Source organism: Pteropus vampyrus, unplaced genomic scaffold (assembly GCF_000151845.1).
Source record: "Pteropus vampyrus isolate Shadow unplaced genomic scaffold, Pvam_2.0 Scaffold143, whole genome shotgun sequence".
NCBI classification, from domain to species: domain Eukaryota; kingdom Metazoa; phylum Chordata; class Mammalia; order Chiroptera; family Pteropodidae; genus Pteropus; species Pteropus vampyrus.
In genome coordinates this window covers 3,330,271-3,355,046 of record NW_011888924.1, presented here as the reverse complement: position 1 = coordinate 3,355,046, position 24,776 = coordinate 3,330,271, and the positions used below count along the sequence as shown (strand labels likewise).

Genomic DNA, 24,776 nt, shown 5'->3' with positions numbered 1-24,776 from the left:
CTGAGTACAATCACCTCCTCAGTCGAGTCAGAACTGCCCCATTGCCTCTTGGCCCAACACCCAAGCTTGATCAGACCTCCCGCCGAGACCCTGTGACCTGGCTTAAGATGAAAGTGTCCTCTGTAGTGGACATATCAGGCCACAGAGCTCCAGCCCGGAGCTGCTCCACCCCTGATGTTTCTGTGATGACCTTTGGGACTCCAGTGGATAGTAGAGTGTGTCACAGCTAATAAAGTCTGCACACTGGGCTGCGTGTGTAACTTACCTGAGGGTAATTGTGTCCTTGACTGTGCTATGATCCCAACATCTATTGTCTTCTCTAAGCCCTTCTCACAAGGAGCTATGTGTTGGGGATCTGAAGGAGGCTTTCTGCTGGACCCAGGAATCTCTGGTTCTTGGGGCTCTTAGCTAAGCTGGGGTGAAGGGAAGCAGAGAGGTACTGGCTTGGTGGTCACTGGGAATCATGACAACAGCCAACATTTTCATAGCATTCACCCTGTGCTGGGCACTGTGCTGACTTCTCTGCAGATATTAGCTCATCTAACCCTTACAACAACCCTGTGTGGTCAATGTTATTCTCCCTATTTTAGAAAAGTGGGATCAGAAGCAGAGAGAGAATAAGAAACTTACACAAGCATGAAAGGGACTTCTAGGGGGCTGGTACTGTTCTGTTTTCTGATCTAGATGCTGGCTACATGAGTGTGTTTCAAGTTGTGAAAATATGTGCACGTCTATGTATAACTTATACTTTGATTAAAAAAAAAAAAATGGACATGGTTCCATAGCATAGCGGTTAGCACATCTGCTTTACACACAGAAGGTCCTGGGTTCACATCCCAGTGGAGCCACAGTCCATGGTCTATGGCCATGCCACCCTGAACAAGCCCGATGTTTGATCTTGGAAGCTAAGCAGAGTTGGGCTTGGTTAGTACTTGGATGGGAGATCACCTAGGAAGACCAGGTGCTGTAGGCATAAATAATAATTAAGAAAAAAAAAAAAAAGAATCTTGCCCAACAATACAGGAAAAAGAGGATATAATTTCAACTCAAATGGTCTGGCTTGAGAATACATGCAGTTAACTACTTCACTGAAATGGGCTGTTGTCCAAAAAGTACCCAGTCGTTGGTCTTCAGTTCTTTTTGCTCCAAGATTCCCTAAAAAAAATTGAAAATGTATATGCCCCCTCACATATTTTTAAGTTTACATCCGAGATATTTTATTAATAAGTTTAAATAGTTGCAAAGGATGTAATTTCCAGTGTGTTGTAAATAGTGGCACTTCATAAACCATTTCATTTACATTGATCCATTTCGATCCAAATAGCGTAGTGATTTGAGAGCCAACATCACTCGTTTTAAAAACACTAGAACAAGCTTTTCTTTACATCATTCCTTTTTCTCTTCTCATATTTCCAATATATTCCTCCCAGTTTATGCTACATGTAATTTATTTCCATACTTTAATGTCTATTATTGATAACCTTATTGTATCTCTGCAACTCAAATATATAAATTGAACATTTTAAATTAATTTTTGTAATCTTACTAAGGCTTCAAGGGTTACACTTATTATAGAGTTTTTAAAAAAATATACACATATTTTTATAAAAACGAATATTTATTGGAAATGCATCTCTTAAAAGGCTATTTTCCTATCATGTATGTGGATGAATAGGACTTTTTTATTAGAACAAGACAAGTTTCAGCGACACTTTTGTACCTATTTTTATTTCCTTTTTAAAAAAACTTAAGCACAGAGAAAACTTGTTCACATAAGTAGATGAGAGCTTAAGAGGTTCGTTATGGATAGCAGTGTCACTCAATTCTTTGAATTCTTTCTGAGTCGTCTAACAGTTGCACTTATTTTAAAAACGATATTTAATGATAACATCTAACGTCAATACACTATTTTTTTTACAGCAAAGAATTGGAAACCATTTAAATGATAAACATTCGGACTCTTCTCTATTTCAAACTCAAGACACAGTAGATTTAGGGCTTGATTAGCATTTGCCTTGGGATCCAGGGCCGGGAAAAGATAGAACGAGAACCGGAAAAAAGTTAAAAAAAAAAAAAGAAAAGAAAAAAACACTTAGAACCGAGCTGGTCGGGTCTCTGTCTACTGAAAACCAACCCTAGAATTCTGAGCGTTTCTAGAATGGATAGGAAAGCCCGGGAAGGCCAGACAAGCTGGCCTGACCCTGAGTACATTGGTGGGTCGGTGCACAAACAGCTCGTCCGTGGCCTACCTTTGGAATACTGGGAGAACAACTCTCCCGGCTTAAAGGGGGCGTTGGCATGAGTGAAGAGGAAATGTGGTTCCCGTGGTTCCCGTTTGGCTCGCGGGCCAGACTGCCAGGCCGCGGGGCTCAGTGCCACGAAATGCAGTGGGCCCTCGTGTAAGGCAGGATTTAAATTTTTACTCGACAGCGTGAAGAAGCCGCCCGGAATAGCAGCTGCAATGTGGAAGTCAAAGGAGGTCACACAACAGATTTCACTCTTAGAGACTTGGCCTAGAACTGGGAGGCCTGCTGCTCCGCACGCTCGCCTCTTGTCACCCACGCCCCCATTCACCCGCACTGCGCCGTTATCTCCCTGACTGACATCTTTGTCAGCCAATGACCTTTGGAGCTGAGAAAGCGCCAGCCCCTTGGCATTGGGCGGGGCAAGTGATTGGAATGACAAACATTTACACCAATAGAGAGGAAGTTTCGAAAGCTAAGGGGATAATAGCCAATGAGAAGAGGGAACTGTTCTAAAGGACGTGTCAGGCAGCCAATAGCCGACGCCACTGAAGGGAGGCATGGCTTCCGTTCTGAGAGGGCGGGGCAGCATCTCAAACGGAAGGTGGTTGTCGTCGGAGCTCTAGCTGGTTTGAAACTGGGGGTCGGGCCCGGCAGTCGTTGTCTGTCGCCGCGGCCCCGCTTCCGGGCTAGGCCGTCCCTGCCCGCCCCCGCCCCGCCTCCCTTCGGACCCCTGGGCCCCAGGCTCGGCTCCCTGCCCGACTCGCGCCCCGCCCGCCGCAGCCCGCTGCGGACCCGGCCCGCACTGCGGACCCGCCGCCGTCACCATGTCCCTGCACGGCAAACGGAAGGAAATCTACAAGTATGAAGCGCCCTGGACCGTCTACGCCATGAACTGGAGCGTGCGGCCCGACAAGCGCTTTCGTCTGGCGCTGGGCAGCTTCGTGGAGGAGTACAACAACAAGGTGGGCCGGGCAGGGGCTCGGAACCCGGCTGGCGGGGAGCGGGTCCCGGGAGCTCCCTTTCCGGGCAGGAGCCCAGACTGCAGGACCCTTTTGCGGACTTAGAAGCACGGGCCTTAGCGCTACGGAGCGATTCCTCTGAGTCTGGTCCTGAGCTCAGAGAGAGGGCTTCGCACTCGTTTCATTTAATCCTAACAGCATTCCTGTGTAGTTGAAGTGTAGTTACTCCTTCCCCCATTTTACTGATGAGGAGACTGAGGCACAGTGTTGTGACTTGCCCGAGTCTGACATCTATTTCGTGGCGGAAACAGGTCTCAAACCCGAATTTACACCTCAAAGCTACGCCATCTATCACTCCTATCTCCCTCCCCTCCTGCCACATTGCTTCAGGTTGGGGTGCGGAGGAAGGAAGGAGGAGTGATGATTGTGAAGGAAAATGCTAATATTTCCGTTGCTGGTCATGCACGCCTGGCCGCGCTGGATTTCTATTAGGCTGTTTATTGCGCAGACTTCCCCGCCCCCTACTCCCACCTGCAGGTACTTTTCGTGGATACTCAGCCCCTCTGCCAGGATTTCCCTTGCTGTCTCATATCCGTCCACTTCAGAGCTATCTTTTTTTGGAAATCTTGGCCTATGGCCTTGATCCTGCCACTTTTTTTTGAATTGAGAAGGATGACACTTGTCATATCTTGTCATTCTTGGCTTCTTTCGTGCTAATACAGATGTATAATCTTGAGTGGTAAGTATCAATTTCCGAGGCTTTCTTTCATAGAAGCACGGGTAGTAGGGGGAAGCTTTTAAGCCAGCAGTACAGTATAAATTTATTTTTGAATATTGTTGAATAAGTCAGTGGGAAGAATTTTTTATCTTTTACCTCTTAATTTCTTCCTTTTGTTGTGTTAGAGTAAACGTTGTGATTGTTAGGGTTCGGAGCAATTGAAAGCCTTGGCTAGTGTGTTTAAAGCCAGTACTCCTGCTTGACACCATAAATACCATGAGTTAATAAAACTGTGTGGACAGTGACAGGCATGGTGCAGGGGGAAAACACCCAGGTAGTCTAGGATTGAGTCCTGTCTGGTCTGTTGACTAGTTGTGGGGCATTGCATATGTCAGTCTTAATATTTCTGACCCACAGTTTGCTGTAGGAAAGGGGTTCTTTTTCACACGTGAAAGTCCTGTAAAAAACATTTGACCACTATAAATCTGTTTATAGTTCTTCAGGAGCACAGTTGTTTCTCTGGAGTTAGGTTTTAACTTTTTAGGAATCCCCTTTGAGAAACTGATGAAAGCAAAGGACTCTCATTGCCCAGACATTACACATATGTAGTTTACAACAAACACCAGGGAGTACACACTGATCTTGAAGTCTACCCATTGCCCACAGAAAGCAGAGTCCTGGCAAGACATAACTTTATTTTCTTTTCTCTGATTTCTCTTCCTTATTTATGGCCATAGTGGACAGCAGAGCTGGGAATGGAATTCACAGTTGTGATGTAAAAACCCATGTTAGTAAAATTAAGAGCACTAGAACTATTATTAAGGATACATGTAAAAACCAAAAATGTAAATTATGTCTTTCAAACGGCTTGAGTCTTTTCACACAAGTAGATATTTTTTCCTTGCAGGTTCTTCCAGGGTTAGTCTCATAAGCAGTAGTAGTTATATTTCTAAGAGAGGACAAACTGGGCCACAGGCTGCTAGGAATAACTAATGTCAAGCCTCAGTTGCAGGAACTTTACCCCAGAGTTTGTACTTTCATTTAGCAACTGTTCAAGAGCTCCTTTATGCTGGGCACACAGGCAGTGTGGCTTAGTAGTGTAGTGCAAACTAATCCCAGTAGTAACAGAATAAGCAGTTAACTATATCTTAACTCACTTGTGTGTTGTAGGTGATCAGTGTCCTAAAACTATTTTTGTGCCCCCACCTATCCAGGACAGGGTTTTTAATGTGTGTGTGCATGGGCATGCACACCCATGGACACCTTTGACAATCAGAAAGAAGCCAATATCCTTTTTTCATAATTACATTTTGAAATGCATAAAATACATAGGATTATGAAGGAAACATTATATTGAATTATAGTTACCAAAAACATTTTTTAAAAAATGATGATATAGTAATGCGTACTTTTAAATTAACTCATTAAATTATATCATCCAGTGTAACTATTACTGTACTTTTGAAGTAGTGATGAAGGTAAACAGCATTTCAAGATGTTTAACCACTCTGATGTGAAAAAAATCAATGATTATATTTGTGACATAGTCACAGGTATGCTGTTGTAGTTGGCCACATTCATTTGTAATTGAAGGAGATGCTGAATTTCAGCTAGAAGTTAGTGAAAGTATGAATGTAATTTTCCAGTTCAAGTTCATAGACCCCAAGAAATCATGCTATAGAGAGGATCTGTGCCTAGAGGCTGGTGGGAAGTAAATCTCATTTTAAAGCAGTGATTCTCAGGCTCAGTTTTGGAGTAACTTTGACATGGAGGTGCCAGAATTAATAATTTGCAGTAATTTAAATATTGGTTTGAATTTTTAAACCTCTGGTTCCTGCTCGCCCTTAATAGTGATTGCCAGCAAAGGAGAAAATAAATGGACATAGCAAATTAACTGACGAAAAAACCCGGAAATGGTCTTTTTTACTGTGGAGATATTGACTATAAGAAAACATGGTTATAATTTTTAAATTTTGTATTAACGTAATCATGTTTTACTATAGTAAAATTCTTTGTAGTTTGATGGAATTAAATCGCTTAGTATTTCGAGAACAGTTTGACTTCCAGGTGTTCCATTGTCTGAATAAATTTGGGAATCATTGCAGAGTCAAGAACCAGAATCTGTCAACTACACCTGGGAAAAAAGTACCCTTATTGGTAATTGTGTTTTAGGTTTTATTTTTGTGGTCTCTCTTGGGGGATGCAGCAGCATTGATGTTGGAGCAGTGGTTCTCTAAATTTTTATGTGTCAAATCTGAGAGATTTGCACATTTCTGGGCTCCACCCCTAAAGTTAATAGACCCTCAGGTGATTCAGACATAGGCACTCTAAAATCATTGCCCTGGAATTACCTTGGCATCTGCTTATCAGAGGCAGGAATCCGATTTTTTTGCATCTACAAGCGCCTAAACATCAATTCTGTCCTTTCATCCCATAATAAAAGCTTTACTACCAGATAGCCTCCCTGGATAGCCTAGGTTGAGATCTCAGGCCTGCCAGTTCCCAGTTTTGTGTGGCCTTGGATAAGTTAACTTCCGTGCCTCAGTTTCCTCATCTGTAAAATGAGTGTAATACGATTAAATGAGCTAATCTATGTAATGGAACTCTGCCTGGCACATAATAAGCAACTTGGAAATGTTAGTTATTATTTCATCATCATCATTATTGTTCCCGTAATTGAAATATAATCAAGGAGAATTATATAGGTGCTATGTAAATTTGACTTCTGAATTTTCCAGAGAGGAATCAGGACCCTGGGTAAGAAAGTTACCTTAAAAGGTCATTATGTTCAGTCTTCTGCCTTTTAAAGACCCAGGAGAAAAAATTTACTTGATTCCTTTCAACAAAACTCATTTTGTGGTCTGGAAGCTTCAGGTAGTCAGACTCCAAGTATTATAATATACTAGTTTAAGGCCATTTTCTTTTGTTCTACTAGGCTTAGATGCAGTAACTGATCTAAGAACTCTGGTATTTCTCCTGAGTTTTGACGATATCTGTGGAGAAAGATGGGCAGCAGTTCTTGGGCTTCTAATCCACTTAGTTTCATGTTCCAGGGTTGGTTTTGAATAAAATTAGTAGGGTGATTGGATTTATTTTGCCCTACTTTTAACTAGCTGACTACTTGTGCTTTAATATTTAGTATCTAGAAGACATTTTTGAGATTGTGAAGAGAGAGACTATAGGTATACCTGATGCTTTCTGAAGAATACTGGTAGTGAATCTAGGTCAGACCACCTTGTACTCGAAATACAGATGGGATGAATGCTTGCCTTGTCAGCCTGTGTTGATTCCTCTGAGATTTTTTTTTAATACAGAATTACTTTAGCTATTTGGTGCATAATGATTTTGACTCCGGGATATAATTTTTCATGTCTCAGTGTTTGTGGCAGCCCTTCGGGATTCTCACTTATTTGCTCATCAATTCAACAGTTATGTATTGAACACATATATATGTTTTAGGCATAGTGATGATGCTTGGTAATCTGTAGCCTTTGTTAGCAGATGTGATATTGATGACAATAAAGAGAAAGTGTTTTAATACACATAAGTATTTTTGATAGATATTTAGAATTTTGCAAATTTTGCAGTGTTCCATCAGTCCCTCACAAGACTGTCAGCAGGGAAATTTAAAACATAAAACTTCTAGTTTTAACTTCCTCCTTTCTTTTTTCTAGACAGTGAGAGAACTAATTCCTCCATAGGACCAACTGGATAAAAGAGCTGCTTCTTTATTGCTTTTTGCCTTAACCCGGTTCACACAGACTTACTGGAGATGTTGTGGTTTGAACAAGGAATGAATCTGCATTCTGTAGGTAGTCTGGCCTGCCTAAGGCTGTGAGGCCAGAGCTCAGTGTTCAGCCTCTGAGCAGAGAGCCGAAGGGGTGCTGTGTCAGAATTCGTCTCAAAGTTTGACAAGGGAGGATCTCTCTGGAGACATTGATCAGCAATAGTCAGGAACAAGCTTGAAAGGAAGACAAATGGAAAAGACCAAAATAAGCTGGTTTATTCTCTTAGAATTTTGCTTCAGCTATTAAGGTTATGGGAAAATATTCCACTGACCGGAGTGGTAAAATGATTTGGATAACTTGGGGTCTTTTAAAAAAATTCCATATATACACATATATATAAATGTGCATTCACCTTCATGTTCTGGTACTAGCACTGTGTGTAGTAAATGGAATACATGGGTTCCTCCCTCGGAGACCTTATATTAACAAGATAGACATGGCATCTTTTAATTTTTAAAAAATACAAGGTATGGGTAATGTGAACGATAATTTATGTTATTCCTGAGAGTAATAAAAGTGAAAGTGAAAAATGTAGTCATGCCTTCAAGGAGTAAATATTTTATGTTATGTATCTTCTCCTTAGGAGACATCTGATGTAGTAATATCCACACTTTAAAAATAAGTAAAAATGATCTTGCTTCACAGCCTTTTCTTTGTAGGGGCATTTGTTTCACGTGTGGGGTAAAGTGTTGTGAAGCGGTAGTTACGGAAAGGCAGTGGCGGTGGGAGATAAGGTTAGCAGGAGGACCGGGAAGATGGGAGGACAAGGCAGATGGGGAAACCTAAATGTTAACAATAAGACGATTAAGTCATATAATTTTTCCTTATGTTCCGACGAGTGAGAATGGATGGCAGTACAATGAAGGTCAAATGGGTATAGGAAGATGCTACAAAAGGGTATCTATGGCTGCAGTTTCAAACTCAGAAGAGCACAGTTTTCCAGGATAGGATTTTGATGGGCAAAATCAATAATCCTTTGTTTGAGACAGTGAGAAGAGGGTGCACAGGCTGGCAGAAGGAGCTTGGGCAAGAGGGAAGCTAAGCTACATAAGGAGACACATAGTTGTGCCATCTTAAGAAACATTAGCTGAGGTAGGTTGAATGAGAGATTAAATTGTGAGCAGCTTGGCAACTCCTCATCTTGTTGGCTGGAGAGATGCAGAGGCTTCACATGTTTCTGCTAACTTGGAACGTGGCCATGACCTCTCTCCAATAGGAGCCTTCTTCACATCATCTAGGAAAAACTTGCCTTATTCATAAAAGAACCAGCACAGTAGTAATAGAAGGATACTATAAGAAAGGAGAGAAACAATGGGAAACAAGTGGCAGGTAAAGTACCCACACCAGGAAAATGTTTTTACCTCAGCTGAAATTAGGGGCCACTCCTGCCACCATAATGTCAGAGAACTTACGAAAATAAGGAACTCCAAGCAGAGATACAGAAGATCAGGTAAAATAAGGTCTGGTGACAGGAGAAAATGGAACAACAGCAAGTAGAGCCCAGGAAAATAGTGGAAGCTAAAACAAAAATTATTACAGAATTAAAAGCCATAATGGAAAGAAGAAAAATGAATATCAACTGCTGAAAACAGTGAAAGAAAGGGAAGACAAATTGAGAAAATGAAATGGAAATAAATAATTAGAACATAATAGATACAGAAAATAAAGATCTAACTTAGGTATAATTGGTGTCCCTGAAGAAAACCAAAGAAATGAAACAAAACTTGTATGTTGTTAACGACTTTTATAGAAATAAAGATTTGAAGTTATGAGTTCAAACTATATCTCAAAATTGGCACTGAAACATTTCCTAGAGACGTTTCTATAGTTTAAAGAATCTTTCGGACATCCAGGCAAAACGCTTGAGGGAAAAGGAGAAATTGGTGACAGGGTAAGGGAGCAATGTCTATAAATCTGCGACTTTTAGTTTTAGGTCGTGTTACTGTAAATACCCGAGAATACGCTTAAGAATATGTAAGATTTATATGGGGAAAAGTATGAGCTTTTTAAAAGATAACTCAGTTTATAAAAATTGACGATGTATTAAGAAAGAAAATTTTAATTTAAGAGAAATCAATAGATTGGAAAAAATACTACATATCAAAACTTTTGGGGAGATGAGGAAACTAAAGCCCAGATATGCTAAGTGACTTGCCTAAAGTGACATGGTAATAATAGGGCCAGAACTGGAATACTGTCTGTCTCCAAAGTCTTAAATATATACTGGTGTCAGAAAAAAAAAATTATGGGACAAAAGAAGTGTTGAAGAACAGTGGGGAACACTTACCCTACCAAATTAGAATAAGCATACTGGAAATGGTATAGTTGTAGCCAGAGGGGTTGGTAAAACAACATAGAATGTTCCAAAGCAGATCTAAATATGTATAGAAATGTAGTATATGATAAGATAGAACCTTAATTCATTGGGGAAAAAAATTAGTAAATCGACATAATTATCCATCTGACAGGAAAATTTAGAGCCATCTAATTTATATCATATTTGAAAATTCCAGGTCAAATATCCAAAGACAAATCTCACAAACAATAATAAAAGAAAATTGACTAGGAATGTAAAGAGAGTGCTGCTACAATTTTTTAAGACTACAGTAAAAAATGATCCAAATTAAATTTAAAAATATGTTTTAAGGGAAAGCAGTACTAAACTTTAAGGAGTAGAAAACAATTTAAAAATCATGGAGGAATTGAAAATGTAGTCAAAGATCTACCTCCAAAACGGAACCATACTCAGTTTTGTGGGTTAATTTAACCAAAGGAAATCTGTAACAAATAAGGGAACAGTAGCCATCTGTAAGAGTTCCTGCAAATCAATATGAAAAAGATACAACTCAGTGGAAAACAGCAAATGTTTTAAGTTGGTGGTTCAGCATTATGGTGAAGAGCTTGGGTTGTGGGATGGGACTGCTTATATTTAAGATGCAAGAAGTTAACCTATCTTTTACTTAGTATCTTCTGAAAGTGGGAAGAGTAATAGCACCTACCTCATGGAGCTGTCGAGGTAATGCATGTAAAATGCATGTAAAACATAAAGCATATTGTTATGACTTGGTCCATCATAATTACTTAGATATGAACAGTTACTGTTACTCAGAAATAAAAATAGTAAACGAATATGCTCAGCCTCAATAGTAAAATGGTGATGAAATGCCTTTTTTCACCAGATTAGCAACAATGTAAAAGATTTATTATTTTCAGTGTTTTCAAAGGTATGGGGAAATTGACACTCTCATATACTGTTAATGAAAGTACATGGAAGCAACCTCTTTGTAGGCTATTTGTCAGAATCTATTAACATTTAAAATGTATGATGCAACAATTATACTTCTAGCAATCTCTCCAATAAAAGCATTTGCACGTGTACGAAGTATTGTTTATAATAGTGAAACAATGGGAGACTACCACTTTATTCTGTTTTATATAAATATTCACAAAGAAGTTACTTTCTCTTTCATCATTAAATGTCTGAGTATCTGAACAAAAATTGAGATTTGAGGGGAAATATGATGACCTGCAAGGCTCTTAAAAGTGAGTAGCGTTTTTGCTTCTAGTTTAACCTCACAGAGTTATCTGTGTGGTTACAGGGAGGGATTTTTGTCTTTGGCACTCCCTACTGTATCCCCAGGACTTAGAACAGTGCCTGGCACCTAGTAGCCACTCAGTAAATATTTGTTGAATAAATACATGAATGAACTATCTGGCTCAAAATCTATGAGGCTTATTCTTTATTCTGCCCAATGAGCCCCCAAATTTAGCCTCTCATCTATTTGTTCCTCCCTGCCCTACCAAGGCTGATACCAATCTAGAGTCTTCCTTCTTTACATATTATTTTCTACAAAGGTCAGAATGTCAACTTTTTAATTCTCTAAGAACTATTCATTTGGTCAAAATCCCCCTGTGGCCATCGCTGTTTATCCCTTGCCGTTCACACTACCAGTCACCACAGGGCCTTCACTTTTCCCACTTGTTTTCCTGTGGGTCTCCAGGCCAAGCTCCCTGCCTCCAGCTTCTTCCCAGATCCAGTTAGTCCTGCCCAGCATTACCAGGCCTCAGACTCTTACCTCCAAGGCCTCAGAGTCCTACTGCTCCCTTCTCAGACACCTTCACGGGGGAGAGCCCACCGTCCTCAGGTTGCTTTCAGGCTGTCCACCTTGCCGTAGGCACACCTCCCAGCGTCGTCTGCACAGCTCTCTCAGGTGGTTCCTCTCAAACAGGTTTTCTTGCTGCCACCAAGTGGGTCCATTTAGTTTGCCACCTTAGTACATTTGTTCCTTCTGTCCCATCTTCCTGGGATGTCTTCGCTTTTTTCTTTGCCTCCCCAGAACCTTTCCATACACCTTTGATGACTGCTTAGGTTCTAAGCAGTCTTAGGTTCTGCTTAGGTTCCTCACTTGCCCACTTTGATGTATTACTTGTTCCTCTAAACTGTTACCAGGTATTATCTGGGTTATAAATAAGCGGATAATCATATATTACCTGCAGCATCACTTTATTACTGTGTTTCAGGGCAGTGGGTTTTTTTCCCTTTTACATTCTCTCTCCCAACACACGTGATTTTCGAAAGCCTGCAGGTGCACCGTAAAAATGAATATGTAGATTTAATTTTCATACGGATTTTTTAAAGTCAGACATGGATGTCAAGATCTATAATTATACTTCGGAAAACCCTTAAGAATCTACAAAAAAAGCTACTAAAACTAATAACTAAGTTACAAGATCCAAAACAAAAACCAATTGTATTTTTATGTAGTAGGAACAAACAATTGGAAATGGAATTCAAAAAATAATTCCATTTATAATAGCATTAAAATACTTAGGAATAAAATTAATGAAAGAAATGCAAGACTCTTACATAGAAAATTTTAAAACTTTGCTGAGAGAAAGAAAACCTAAATGGGTGGAGGATTGCTATGTTTAGAGTTTGGAAGACTCGCTATTTTTAATAACAGTTTTTCTAAACATTTCTAGATACAACATAATCCCAATCAGCATCTCAGTTTTTTTGTAGAATTTGACAAGCTGGTTCTAAAATTTACAGAGAAAAACAGAGAAAAGCAAATATATAGAATGGCAAAACCTTTTTGAAAAAGAACAACAAAGTTGGAGAACTCACACTATCTGATACGTAACTAGAAAGCTGCTGTAATGGAGACTGTTGGTACTGGTAAATGGATAGGCATGTACACCAGTGGGACAGAATGGAGAATCCAGAAATAGATGCACAAATACATGGTCAATTGATTTTCAGCAAAGAGGCCAAGGTAATTCAAAAGAGAAAGTACAGTCTTTTTGATAAATGATGCTGGGACAGGCAGTTTTATTCACGTGTTAAAAAGTGAACTTCGATTCATTCTTTGTATCATATAAAATTGTGTGTCATAGACCTAAATGTAAAGCCTAAAACTATAAAACATTTAGAAGAAAACAAAATGTTTGTGACCTGGGGTTGGGCAGTGGTTTCTTAGCTAGGACACAAATGGCATGAGCTATAAAAGAAATGTAAATTGGTGTCATGAAAATTTTTAATTTCTGTTCTTCAAAAACGTTGAAAGAAAATGACTGAGCAGCCATAGTCTGTGAGAAGATACTTGCAAAACACATAACCAGGGACTTGTACCCAGAATATACAAAGAACTCCAGAAACTCAATAAATAAAACAACCCAGTAAAAATTGAAGTGAAACTATACCATATGATACTATACGGGTGGATACATGTCATTATACATTTGTCAGACCTATAGATTGTACAACACAAAGATGTCTAGACTATGGACTTTGGATGGTGGTATATCAGTGAAGATTCATCAGTTAGAACAAACATACCACTTTGGTGCAGGTATTTTGGTAGCGGAGAAGGCCGTGCATGTGTTGGGGCAAGAGGTATATGGGAACTCTCTGCCCAATTTTTCCGTGAATCTAAAAAAAAATTAAGTCTATTTTTTAAAAGGACAAAATACTTGAACAGACTTCACCAGCGAATAACTGCAGATGACAAATAAGCACATGAAAAGATGTTCGGTATAATTAGTTACTAGAGAAATGCAAATTAAAATACTACTACACATATATTAAAATGATTTTTTAAAAAGCTGGCAATACCAAGTGCTAACAAGGATGTGGAGTGTGCGGAACTCTCATCTGTTGCTAGTGGGAATGCACAATGACAAAGCCACTTAGAAAATGGGTTGGCAGCTTGTTTTTGTCTTTTACTGAAGTTAAACATAGAATACGATGCAGCAATTCCACTCTTAGTTGTTTACCCAAGAAAAACGAAAGCCTGTCCAAAAAGAAACTTAGACACGAATGTTTATGGCAGTAATATTTCTAATGGCTGCAAACTAAGAGTAACCCAAAAGTTTATCAACTGGTACATGAATAAATTGTTGTGTGTCCATGTGAAACAATATTATTCAGCAATAAAAAAGACTACTGATATAACATGGATGAATCTCAAGAGCATCATTCTGAAAGCAGGTCACAAAAGACTCAGTACTACGTGATTCCATATACAGTATTACAGAAAAGGCAAAGCTATAGATCAGAAGTTGCCTGGGGCTAGGCATAGAATATTTACTGCAGAGAAGCCCAAGATAACTTTTTGGGAGATGGAAATGTTCTATATCTTAATTATTGTGAGGTGTTACACAACTGTATACATTTGATCATATCTTTGTTCCAAATCATTGAACTGTGCACTTCAAGTGAGTGAATTTTATTGTATGCAACTGAAATAAAATTGTTAAAATGACAGGAAGATACTTGTATCTAAGACTGAAGTCAGAAGGAGGAGTAAAAAGAATGCTAATCATCTGCGTATGGTTAGTGCTTATCCTCTCATTATGGAGCTTTACCAAAAATTTCCCATTCTGTATTCCAATTGGTCGAAGTTCATAAGCAAATGTATACTGAATGGCATTTCCCATTGATCCAGATTGAGTTTGATGGCAAAGAATGGAAGTCAACATTGGCCCAAAACTGACTCAGAAAAAGTAGCCAGAACCAGGAAGCTTTCTCATCAGTGGTACCCCCCGCCCCCTTTTTTTTTTGGCCAGTTAGAGTGGTTTGGGCTCTTGAATGCTGGTTTGACACACCTTTATGTGTAAACACGTTACTAGCCAGTGAGAGAGGGTGGTGGTCAGTTTGCACACTTAGCTTTTTAGGTGAGAGTCACTCTGTTGTGGGACTGCACGCAGGGTGTTTGATGTTCCTGGCCCTGGGCACTGAGTACCCACAGCACTTCAAGTCGTTGGGGTAACTGAAACCACGTGTTGTCAGATCCCTCAGGTGTGGAGGGAGGTGAGACCCGCTGGAGAGATAGTGTGGTTCTGTGGTGCTGGGTCAATAGTGCAGGAGTTGGAGACAGAAAACCTGCATTCAGATTTTGTCTCAGCCTCTTCCTGGTTTTGCAGTGTTGACTGTAACTCAACCCCTCCGAGTCTGGGTTTCCTCATCCGAGCAGTGTGATGATTGGACTAGATGCCCTCTCTCTCTAATAGTTCTTGACTCTGCAGTTAAGTGCAGTGCAGTGTCAGGACTTCAGTCACTGACCAGAGGTCTGATGTGTTTGACATTGCTCCGAAAAACACAAATGTTTATGGGGCTCAATTTTGGTGTGTTCCAGGTTCAGCTTGTTGGTTTAGATGAAGAGAGTTCGGAGTTTATTTGCCGAAACACCTTTGACCATCCGTACCCCACCACAAAGCTCATGTGGATTCCTGACACAAAAGGCGTCTATCCAGACTTACTGGCAACAAGTGGCGACTATCTCCGTGTGTGGAGGGTAAGCAGGTGCTCAGTTAGCAGCCAGACGAGTGGGCTTTCTCCGTGTCAGCTGTTATTAGCAGCACAGAGGTACGAAGAACAAACTGGGGTTGGAGGCAGCGAGTGTTGCAGCCCAGGAGCAACAAATGGTAGTGTATCTGGAATGACCTTGCTTGGCTCAGCAGATTTCCTAAAACCCAGCCAAGATTCCTTGAAGTCCTACTACTGGCTGCAGGCAGCTCTAGAAACCCAAGGCTCAGTTAGCCTGATAAAACCTTCCGTGGGGGTGAGGATGCTGGAGGCCTCTTATTCTCTTTACAGCCAAAATGTTTTTGAGCAAATTTAACAAAATACCAGACCGCTGATTTTAGTAAAGTATATGTGCGGATTATGGAGCTTCACCGCCACCCCCGCAGCCGAACTCATCATCAGCGTCTCCTATAGCCTGGAGGTGTAGTGCCCAGCCAGGCAGGGTACCCAGATCCTGGGTGGGCAAGATGAGACCTCCCCTCTAGAAAAATTTGGAAAACAAAACTGGGCAGAGGAGAAAGCTTGGAAAGAAGTAACATTCAGAGAGTTCTTCTGGGTTTTATTACTCTTTCTGATAAAAAAAAGTTCTCTCCCCTTACTAAGGTATTGTCTAAACAGGGCTATAAAGGTTTTTTTTTTTGTGACGGTAAGACTGGCTGATCTTTAAAAATTATTGCTTTAGGTTGGCGAAACAGAGACCAGGCTGGAATGTTTGCTGAACAATAACAAGAACTCAGATTTCTGTGCTCCTCTGACCTCCTTCGACTGGAATGAGGTGGATCCTTATCTTTTAGGTAAGGGAGTAAAGGAGTGTGGATTCCAGTTTGAAGAAGCAAAGATAGACACTTTCTCAGATATAACACTCGGCCAGTTTTTAACCAGAGTCCTGAGGTACATGCATCATCCTAGAATGGGGCCAAGTGGGAAAGAGGCTAAATATGGAATGTGGTTATTAATTCCTCGTATGGATTGGAGCTTCCCATGTGTATATATCTTGTCTCTTTAGTCAGAGTCTAAGATTTTGTGGTAATGATTGAACACTTGACTCTCTTTTTGGCTCTCCTGGTACCCATTCCTATGCTAGGAAGTGTTTGTGGCATGTGGTCTCCTGGGCTGAACTGAGTAGGCACAAAGAGAGAAGCTTGCACAGGAACCTCCCTCCTGTCAGCTACTGACTTGCATTGGTTGTTTCCAGGTACCTCCAGCATTGATACAACTTGTACCATCTGGGGGCTGGAGACAGGGCAGGTGTTGGGGCGAGTGAATCTTGTGTCTGGCCATGTGAAGACCCAACTGATCGCCCATGACAAAGAGGTAATCATGCTGTTTTGTTCCTCTTCTGCTTTCCTCAGCTGCCTTCTGTGCCTTCAGTGTGAGGTCAGACTGTCCTCTCACTGTTTTGCAAATGATGTGGAAAATCGTAATGCCGATGTTGTGTCTGAATTGAAAATAGTAACGTGTCAAAACAGTGGAAAATAACACCGTTGTAAAGGAATGTGTTTTTTGGGCTCCCATTAACAACTTGTTCTATAGTCTTGTTTTTCTTTTCATGCTGGAAACTGCTGTTTTTTAAATAATGAACTCTCTTATAGACAAACTTGGACCTGAGGTGATTAAAAATTAATCTTAGAGTAACACTTATCTTGAAATATATTTGCTTTTGGGAGGAGGAGAGGTGGTAGGAGGGAGGAGAGAAATTTCCTGGCAGACAAATGTAATTCATCAATTTTTCTCTAAACTTGTTTTATGAAATTCTACTATGTTTACTTAATACTTACACTTTTAAAACTATTTGGAATTGAATATGGTTTATCTTGATGGTGATGTTTCTCCTGTGTTTATTGCAGAAGCCGTGGGAGCTATTTGTGATTGTGGTTTAATCAAAGCATTCTGAGTGATTTTGGAAAATGGTCATAAATCTTTCCCTCCCAGAGCCTCTGCATGCTCCTGGTACTCTGATTTCCTGTGCGTAGTGTTTCCTCATCTCTTCTACCTTACTTTGCACAGTGAGGAGTATTAATATCTGTACAGATAAAAAGGATGCCTTCACCTTAGGTCAGAAACTTGCAGTTGTCACAGAATGGGAAGTTGGTGACCAGGTTATCGCTCTTAATAAGGGATTGTTCTTTGGCTTTCTGTGCTCTTAAGGGTAAGATCTGTTACGAGACTGCTGGATTTGGCTGCTGCTGAACCAAGGGGCAAAGGAAGAATTTGCCTGCAGGGAGGACCAGTAGCGGGGGAGCTTGTGGAAATACTCTTGGCATCAAGTGGAGCAGGTTGCTACATTACGTGACAGTTTAGCCTGCTGTCTTCCGCCTGGGTCCAGTCCAGGAAACCCATTTATATACTCCGCCATTTATATACGCTAAGTATATAAATTGAAGGGATTTAATCCAGGGGATTGCTTACACAGATGATGGTAGAGCTGAGAAACTGCACCGGCAACCGGTTATCTAGAGAAGAGCAGCAAGAAGCCATGCTGCCTACAGGCCAGAAGGGCCAGGGGAGGAGGCAGGGTCATTAGAGCCCAGGGCTGAGTTTACATGGCAAAAGCTAGAACTGTGGAGGGGACACAGCCATTGCAAGAGATGCTTCAGAGAACAGAGAGAGGGAAGGAGAAATACCTTAGCTTCTCCCTACCAGAGGGAAGGGCCAGGAATGGATCTTAACAGCAAACAGGCACTGGACCAGCACCCTGGTCTTGAAGAAATGAACCCGAGGATAGTTGCTCTGAGAGAAACAGTGATACCTCCTAGTAACTTTGCTTTTTCTCAGTCCACCTCTCTCTGTTAAAGTAAAGACTTGTTTGGAGGTTTTCGTTGCTGCCTAGCAGGTTGGTATGGAGGAGGGTAGCATATATCTGGAGATTGTCACCTTCCCTTAGTTTATGATGAAATATACTAGCAGAGCCCTGGTAAAGGAGCAGTCAGTTAAAACTGAGAGGGCTTTACACACTCAGCCACATTGCCCATGGCACCTCATTGCTCAGCGGTGCTGCCGAGCCGGCCCCATGGGGTGCTCATATTGCTATACATGACTCTGCCTTCATGCAGCTGGACAGTGCTGGACAGAGCCTTGATTTTCCGGGCTTTCTCGTAGTGACCTGCTCAGTTTCCTCTTGAATCATTCCTAATTCCTACCATAGAAAGAGAAGTCTAATTTCTTCATAGCCAGAGAAAAAGGAATTTATGAGGTTGAATAGAAATAGATGCTCATTTGGCAAGTGTCCCTTAGCAGGCAGAACCTCGAGAAGGCTGGACTCATGGTATTTAGTGAGCAGTTCCACTCATGTCTCTCCAGAAGTCAGCTTTTATTAATCTTGAGTCCAAAAGATGGGTTTTGTTTTCCTTTCATTTGTTTTTCTTTTTTAGTTTGTCTCTCTCTCTGCTTGTCTGGCTCTGGCTTTGTCTCTCTCTGTCCTTTTCTTTCTCTGAAGCTCTCTGCCTCTGTTTTCTCATAGACATTAGTGGTGTGCAGTGTTTGCAGCAATAAATAAAAGCAGAAAACTGATTCAGAGCCTAAATCGATTCACTTAGGAATGCAGACCAGCTAGGAAAAGAAACAGAACATGTCCTAGGACGAGAGAGTGATCCTAAACCTCTTTGTGAATATAGGAACACCTGAGCCTCCCATGATTCAAAACTGCTATTACCTCTTTCTTACAAATGAATCTTAGGTCCAGGTTTCACAGCAGAACCAGCTTTGCTGCTATTAAATGGCCACAGGAGAGCTGCTTCCACCTCTTAAATCGATGATCTTGGCCTTGATGTGGTCATGATTCTGCCTCTGATGACACACAAATGAAAGCCACCAAGGCCCAGGAAATAAATGTCTCGCTCTTATATTGTGGCAGAAGACAGCGACCGACTGGTTTCCGCTGAGTCTGTCCAAGCATACAGAGTACTTGCGCAGTTACTTGTGCTCTGTTGGTCAGCAGGGTATATGCTCTTTGTTTTATCACAGGGGTTGGAAGAAGAGGACTTGGAAAGTGGAGATGTGGGAAGAAGCCAGCCAATGTCTATAGCAGAATGATCTTCACTCTTTGGAATGTCATTGATGTTAGAGCTCTCAGGTTCCAGACTCACAGACACTGTTTGGCTTTATTTACCTCCTTTTGTATCATGAGCAGGGTTTATGAACTAGGGATAGCAGAATTCCCTGCTATAGGAAAAGCAAGGAGGTAAGGGATCAGAATCTGACTGAAGCGTCTTATTCACCAACAGGTCTATGACATCGCGTTTAGCCGGGCTGGGGGTGGCAGGGACATGTTTGCCTCTGTGGGCGCTGATGGCTCAGTGCGGATGTTTGACCTCCGCCATCTAGAACACAGCACCATCATTTATGAAGACCCACAGCATCACCCACTGCTTCGCCTCTGCTGGAACAAGCAGGACCCTAACTACCTGGCCACCATGGCCATGGATGGAATGGAGGTGAGCACCCCACTGCTACCTAACTCCAGCACTGCTTAGTACATCTAGAACAGTGGTTCTCAGCTGGTGGCTGTGTTCTCCCTGGTGGATCTTTGGAGACAGTTTTGGTGATCCCAACTCGGGGAAGGGGGCGGTGCTACTGGTATCCAGTGAGCAGAGGCCAGGGATCCTGCTGAACATCTTACGGTGCACAGGACAGCTTCCCACAAAGAATTATCCAACCCAAAATGTCAATAGTCCTGAGATTGAGAAAACCAAGGACAATGTGTTAAGAACTTTTAATGCTTGGAGAGTTGGAGTCAGAGCCAAGAAAAGCAGTATCTAAAAAGTAAACCAAGTCTTATGCACTGATGCTGCTGAGTGAAGAGACAGGCAGTTTCCCCCTTCTGTAGCTGAGACAGATTCTTCCAGCTTCAGCAAACTGACATGAAAGTGGCAGCTCTCTGTAGCCTCTTACTGGATAAAAGCAGTAAGTTGTAGGTAGAGATGATGCAGTGATTAACTTGATTTTGGGGAATCCAGCACCTCAGATTCCTTACATTCCAAACGCTGCTTTGGGGATAGGGTAGGCTCTCATTCTGTCCCACTGAGCACGCACAGAATCTCAGCACATGCACCTAACGGGACTTGGTGCATTATCCAAATTCATGTTACCTGCTTCTGCACCTCCCCTTCCTTATCAGTCTAAAGACCTTGTGTTGCTTTAGGTACAGACTATAAACTACCTATGTCTTCTTGGTTTTCTTTTTTCTCAACCCAGTAGCTATTTTTGGGACAGGGACCCTCTGTATCAAATAGTCTTTAAATCCACAAATGAAAAAGTTGTGCTTTAGAAAAAAAATTTTTTTCATGTGTAGTGTCTTTTTCTTTGTTTTTTTTTTTTTTTTCTGCCACACCTTGATATTCCCGGGCCTTTTACTTGTTATTTCTGCAGGTAGTGATTCTGGATGTCCGAGTTCCCTGCACACCTGTCGCAAGGTTAAACAACCACCGAGCATGTGTCAATGGCATTGCTTGGGCCCCACATTCATCCTGCCACATCTGTACTGCAGGTAATCATGGTGGGGGGAAGGGGGCAGCCTGGGGAGTTGTGATCCTTACTATTTTCCAAGGATATTTTAAGAGATTTACATAAAGTAACTCAATTGTGAGAGCCTCCACCACTTGTGGAATTGAAGCAGTCCAAATTTCCAGAGGATCTTTGACCCTCTGTGATATCAGAGCCCCTTCCATATACTATTTACATCATGTATGAGTTGTAGGCTTGTGTCTCATACTGTCCCCCTAGAAACCTAGGCTGACTGACATAGGACTCAAGAACATGGAGAAGAGGTCCAGTCTCTCTTAGATGTAACAGAATCTTTGGGACTGCCAAGATTGACATCTCCCTTGGGATATAGTGAACTTGCAGTGAGCTCTGGATGTTTTGAAGGGCCCTGTATAGCCTGGCCTGGTCTATGGTGTGTGATTTGTATTTTTCATTTCTCCATTTGCCTGCTCAAAAAGAATACTCCTTAAAAATATGCTGGCTGTTCGTGTACCTTTATTCTAGAAATAATGTCTCATTAAAAATTAAAACTACAATTATGTAAAATAGGAAGGTGAAAGTCATCTTTTCTCCTTCCTTTCTATCCCATGTCCACCTCAGTCCCACTCTCCATAGGTGACCTCTAACAATAGTGTGTGTGTCTCATCCCAGACCTTTTTACGTGGGTATACGCATACACATGCAGCCCAGTGTGAATGTCTGTCCCTTTGTTTGACACAGGTGGGCTTCTGCTCCAGCCCCATAGTATTCCTCTCCTTTTTCAGTGCCTCAGTTTCTTTCTAACATACTTTTTCCTCTCCTCACTAGTCAGTACTATCTTTATATTTTGTTCATTGTGGAGCCAGAGGAACAATATAGCTTTGTGGGGTTTTTTGCCATTTCAGCAATACTTTTAAAGGTTTGTGAAGCTTTTCCTGTTTTTGGCCTTTGCTCATGCCTGTGCTTCTCACTGAGGAGCAGTTAGGGGCCTGCTGCTTTCCTCTGCACGTTACTTAGGTTATGGTCTGACTTCTTTGTCATCACCCAGGGTTGTGGGTAGGAAGGGGCAGGAGAAGGGAAAAAAAAATGAAGGTGTTGTCCACTGTTTGTGGGGAACAGGAGCAGCCCCCACCCCCAGCAGAAGGCCATCATCTGCTCCTGGCACTGCCTCCGCCTGGCTCACTGCTGCTGCGTGGGTTGCACCTGTGTGGAGTCCTTTCGGTTGAAGGAGCTGTTGCTGAAGAGAGTGTATGGTTGAGCCCTGAGGCCAAGAAACTTGGTGCTTTAGAGATGCTGCGTGTTTAAAATGGCTCCCCAGTTCTCTTGACACAGATCATTACCAGGAGGGCATCTCGCACCTCGCCCAGGTTGTGCGGCCGTGGCAGGAGGCCAGTGCTGACTGCATGAGCCTGGACAATTAGGGTTTAGTTTATTCAGATTCCCTGTGTGTTAGAGACAGGCTGCCACATCAGGATGGGCAGGTGGGATTATTAATGATATTAAAGGTCCTTGCCCTTTTTTCATCTCTTAAATTAAGAACTTATTATTTTGATTTTAAGAATAATATGGCCACATTATAGATCACTTAGGAACTAGAGAAAGGTAAACCTAACTCATAACCTTACCATCCTAATAGTACCGCTGTTCTCATTTTGATGTGTTTCCTTCTAGTCATTTCTCATGTGCTTGTATATTTATTTAAGGTGATTGCCTTCTTCTTGGTGTTTCCCAGATCCCTTTTTTTTGGAAAATTGTTTTTAATACCACATGTCCATTCACATAGCACTTTATCTCCTTATCTGTATAACACCTCAGTGAAGTATAAATGTCCATAAAATGGGGAGAAATTCCATTAATTTGAATCATCAAAAAGGATTCTTTAGTCATTCAAGTACTTTAAGTAGCTGAAAATGTCATATTTTGGGATCAAATTTATCCCATCCCATTGTCCTTTCCTGGTCCCTACCCATCTAAGATGACAGGTGTCCATCTAAGTTTTGTTCTGCTGTGCTACAGTGAATGGAGCCCTGGGACGTCCAGAGGCCTCACTTTGAGTCTCGGCTCTGCCATTCGCTGGCTGCTTAGCTCTATGGTTTGGGGCAAGTACTTTAACATTTCTGAATCTGTTTCCTCATCTATAAAATGCGGGTTTAAGATAAAGTCTCTCTCATTGGGGTTTTGGTGAGCAAATGTTTTGTAAACTGTGGCTACTACCACCTCCGCCACCAAATGCAGGAATCATTGTACTCATTGCTGGAGATTTGACCTTGCTTGCTGGCTTTCTTTGTCCCTAGCGGATGACCATCAGGCTCTCATCTGGGACATCCAGCAAATGCCCCGGGCCATCGAGGACCCTATCCTGGCCTACACAGCCGAAGGAGAGATCAACAACGTGCAGTGGGCCTCGACTCAGCCTGACTGGATTGCCATCTGCTATAACAACTGCCTGGAGATACTCAGAGTGTAGTGTTTGTGGCGCCATGCCCACGAGGCAGGGGCTTGTGTGTTTCCCGCCTCTGCCCACCCCCAAAGTAAGAAGAAACATGTTTCCGGTGGCCAGTATGTCTTTCATTGCTTTGCACCCACTGTTACCAGAAGCTGCTCTAGGAGTACCTGGCCAGTCACCCCATCACTCTCTGTGCGGGACTCAGTGCTGTGTGGCGCCTCCTCAGCCTAGGGCTGAGTTTTAAGATTTTTCTCTCCTTTCCTCTTCTCTTTTGGTTTCTCAATTAAAATTTTCTGTTTATTTCTTTGTCAGCCGTTGTGTTAATGAGCATTACAGGCACTGGCTGTGTTTGTATTCATCTGCTCCAGATGTCTGTCTGTCTGCTGCCCAAGGCAGCAATCTGTGTCCATGTTCATGTTAGCACTTAAGTGGGAACAAATGCCAATTTGAAGTTGTCTTTCCTCCTATTATCAATGTCTATAACAAATTTCAACTTTGTATATTTTTTATCTATCAGGCTAATTTTTTTATGAAAAGAATTTTACTCCCTGGTTTCTTCCTTTGTTTCATAGCCCTCCCTGTCAGCACCTTCCTCTGCCTTTGACCCCATGAGCAGTTTGCCTTCTTGAATCACTGCCTGAGCAGAACGTACCTGACCGGGAATTCCAAACCACCCTGGTGCTCTGAAGTCGGCCAGCTCTCACACCTTTGCTCAGCCTGGCTCTTCTCAGGGGCATTCTGGGCTTCACAATAGCCATGTGAAGCCTTCTGATACTCCCTGAAGTACTTCTCTCCAACCCCACTGGGACCTATTGGGAACGTGCTGGAGCTGAGATAGACAGGCTGATGGGGATACCTGACTTGAGGGGCATAGTTTCAGGAAAGCTGAGCTTAGAATATATTTCCAGTACATGGTTTCAGAGTCTGTTTTTCCCTCCAAATGTAAGCCTCAGGCCATTCTCTTTCATGTCTTAAATGATAGGTAAGAATGATCTATAAGCCAGAATTCAGTATCTCTTTGTTTAGTTTATTGTGACTGGTGGTATATCAGCCACTCTTGTCGACTGAGTGCTCTGAGGTGAGGGATTCCTGCTTGAGAGGCACACAATCTGTGCATCTAACCCTGAACAAGATCTCCTTGAGTGTGGGGGACTGTCAGCTCTTGTTAAGGGAGGGACTGATAGGTTGTGATGACCCCAGGTCATCAAGTAAAAATAGCTACAAAAGAATCAGAGATCCCAGGGTCAGCCAGGTAAGAGCTCTGCACACACCTGCCAACTGCCCCACCCCCACTTTAGGTTCTGAGCAATATTGGACTTGTAGGCTGCAGGTGTCTTGTTTCCGTTACGTAA

General features: G+C 41.9%; 1 protein-coding gene, 1 long non-coding RNA gene and 1 pseudogene across 3 annotated transcripts in view; all 3 read left to right on the top strand.

Annotated features, from left to right (window-relative positions):
• Positions 1-857: 857 nt before the first annotated feature.
• LOC111744932 lies at positions 858-973 on the top strand (annotated as a pseudogene).
• A 1,839-nt stretch (positions 974-2,812) lies between these two features.
• The window catches only part of DCAF7 (DDB1 and CUL4 associated factor 7), a 25,059-nt gene continuing 3,095 nt past the window's right edge, over positions 2,813-24,776 (top strand). The window contains exons 1-7 of one of the 2 annotated variants that reach the window (XR_896378.1): positions 2,813-3,208; positions 15,349-15,507; positions 16,201-16,312; positions 16,714-16,832; positions 19,742-19,951; positions 20,886-21,003; positions 23,273-23,509. Coding sequence is in view for 1 of the 2 variants with exons in the window: in XM_011368556.2 (XP_011366858.1) it covers positions 3,071-3,208; positions 15,349-15,507; positions 16,201-16,312; positions 16,714-16,832; positions 19,742-19,951; positions 20,886-21,003; positions 23,273-23,445 (1,029 nt within the window). In the remaining variant the exon portion in view is untranslated. Of the gene's footprint in view, positions 3,209-15,348; positions 15,508-16,200; positions 16,313-16,713; positions 16,833-19,741; positions 19,952-20,885; positions 21,004-23,272; positions 23,731-24,776 lie in introns of those variants that run through there. The other variant, XM_011368556.2, reaches the window with a different exon arrangement.
• Positions 3,218-11,093, top strand: LOC111744870. The gene is made up of 2 exons (XR_002782366.1): positions 3,218-3,944; positions 7,598-11,093. It is a non-coding gene; the product is annotated as an uncharacterized LOC111744870 (long non-coding RNA).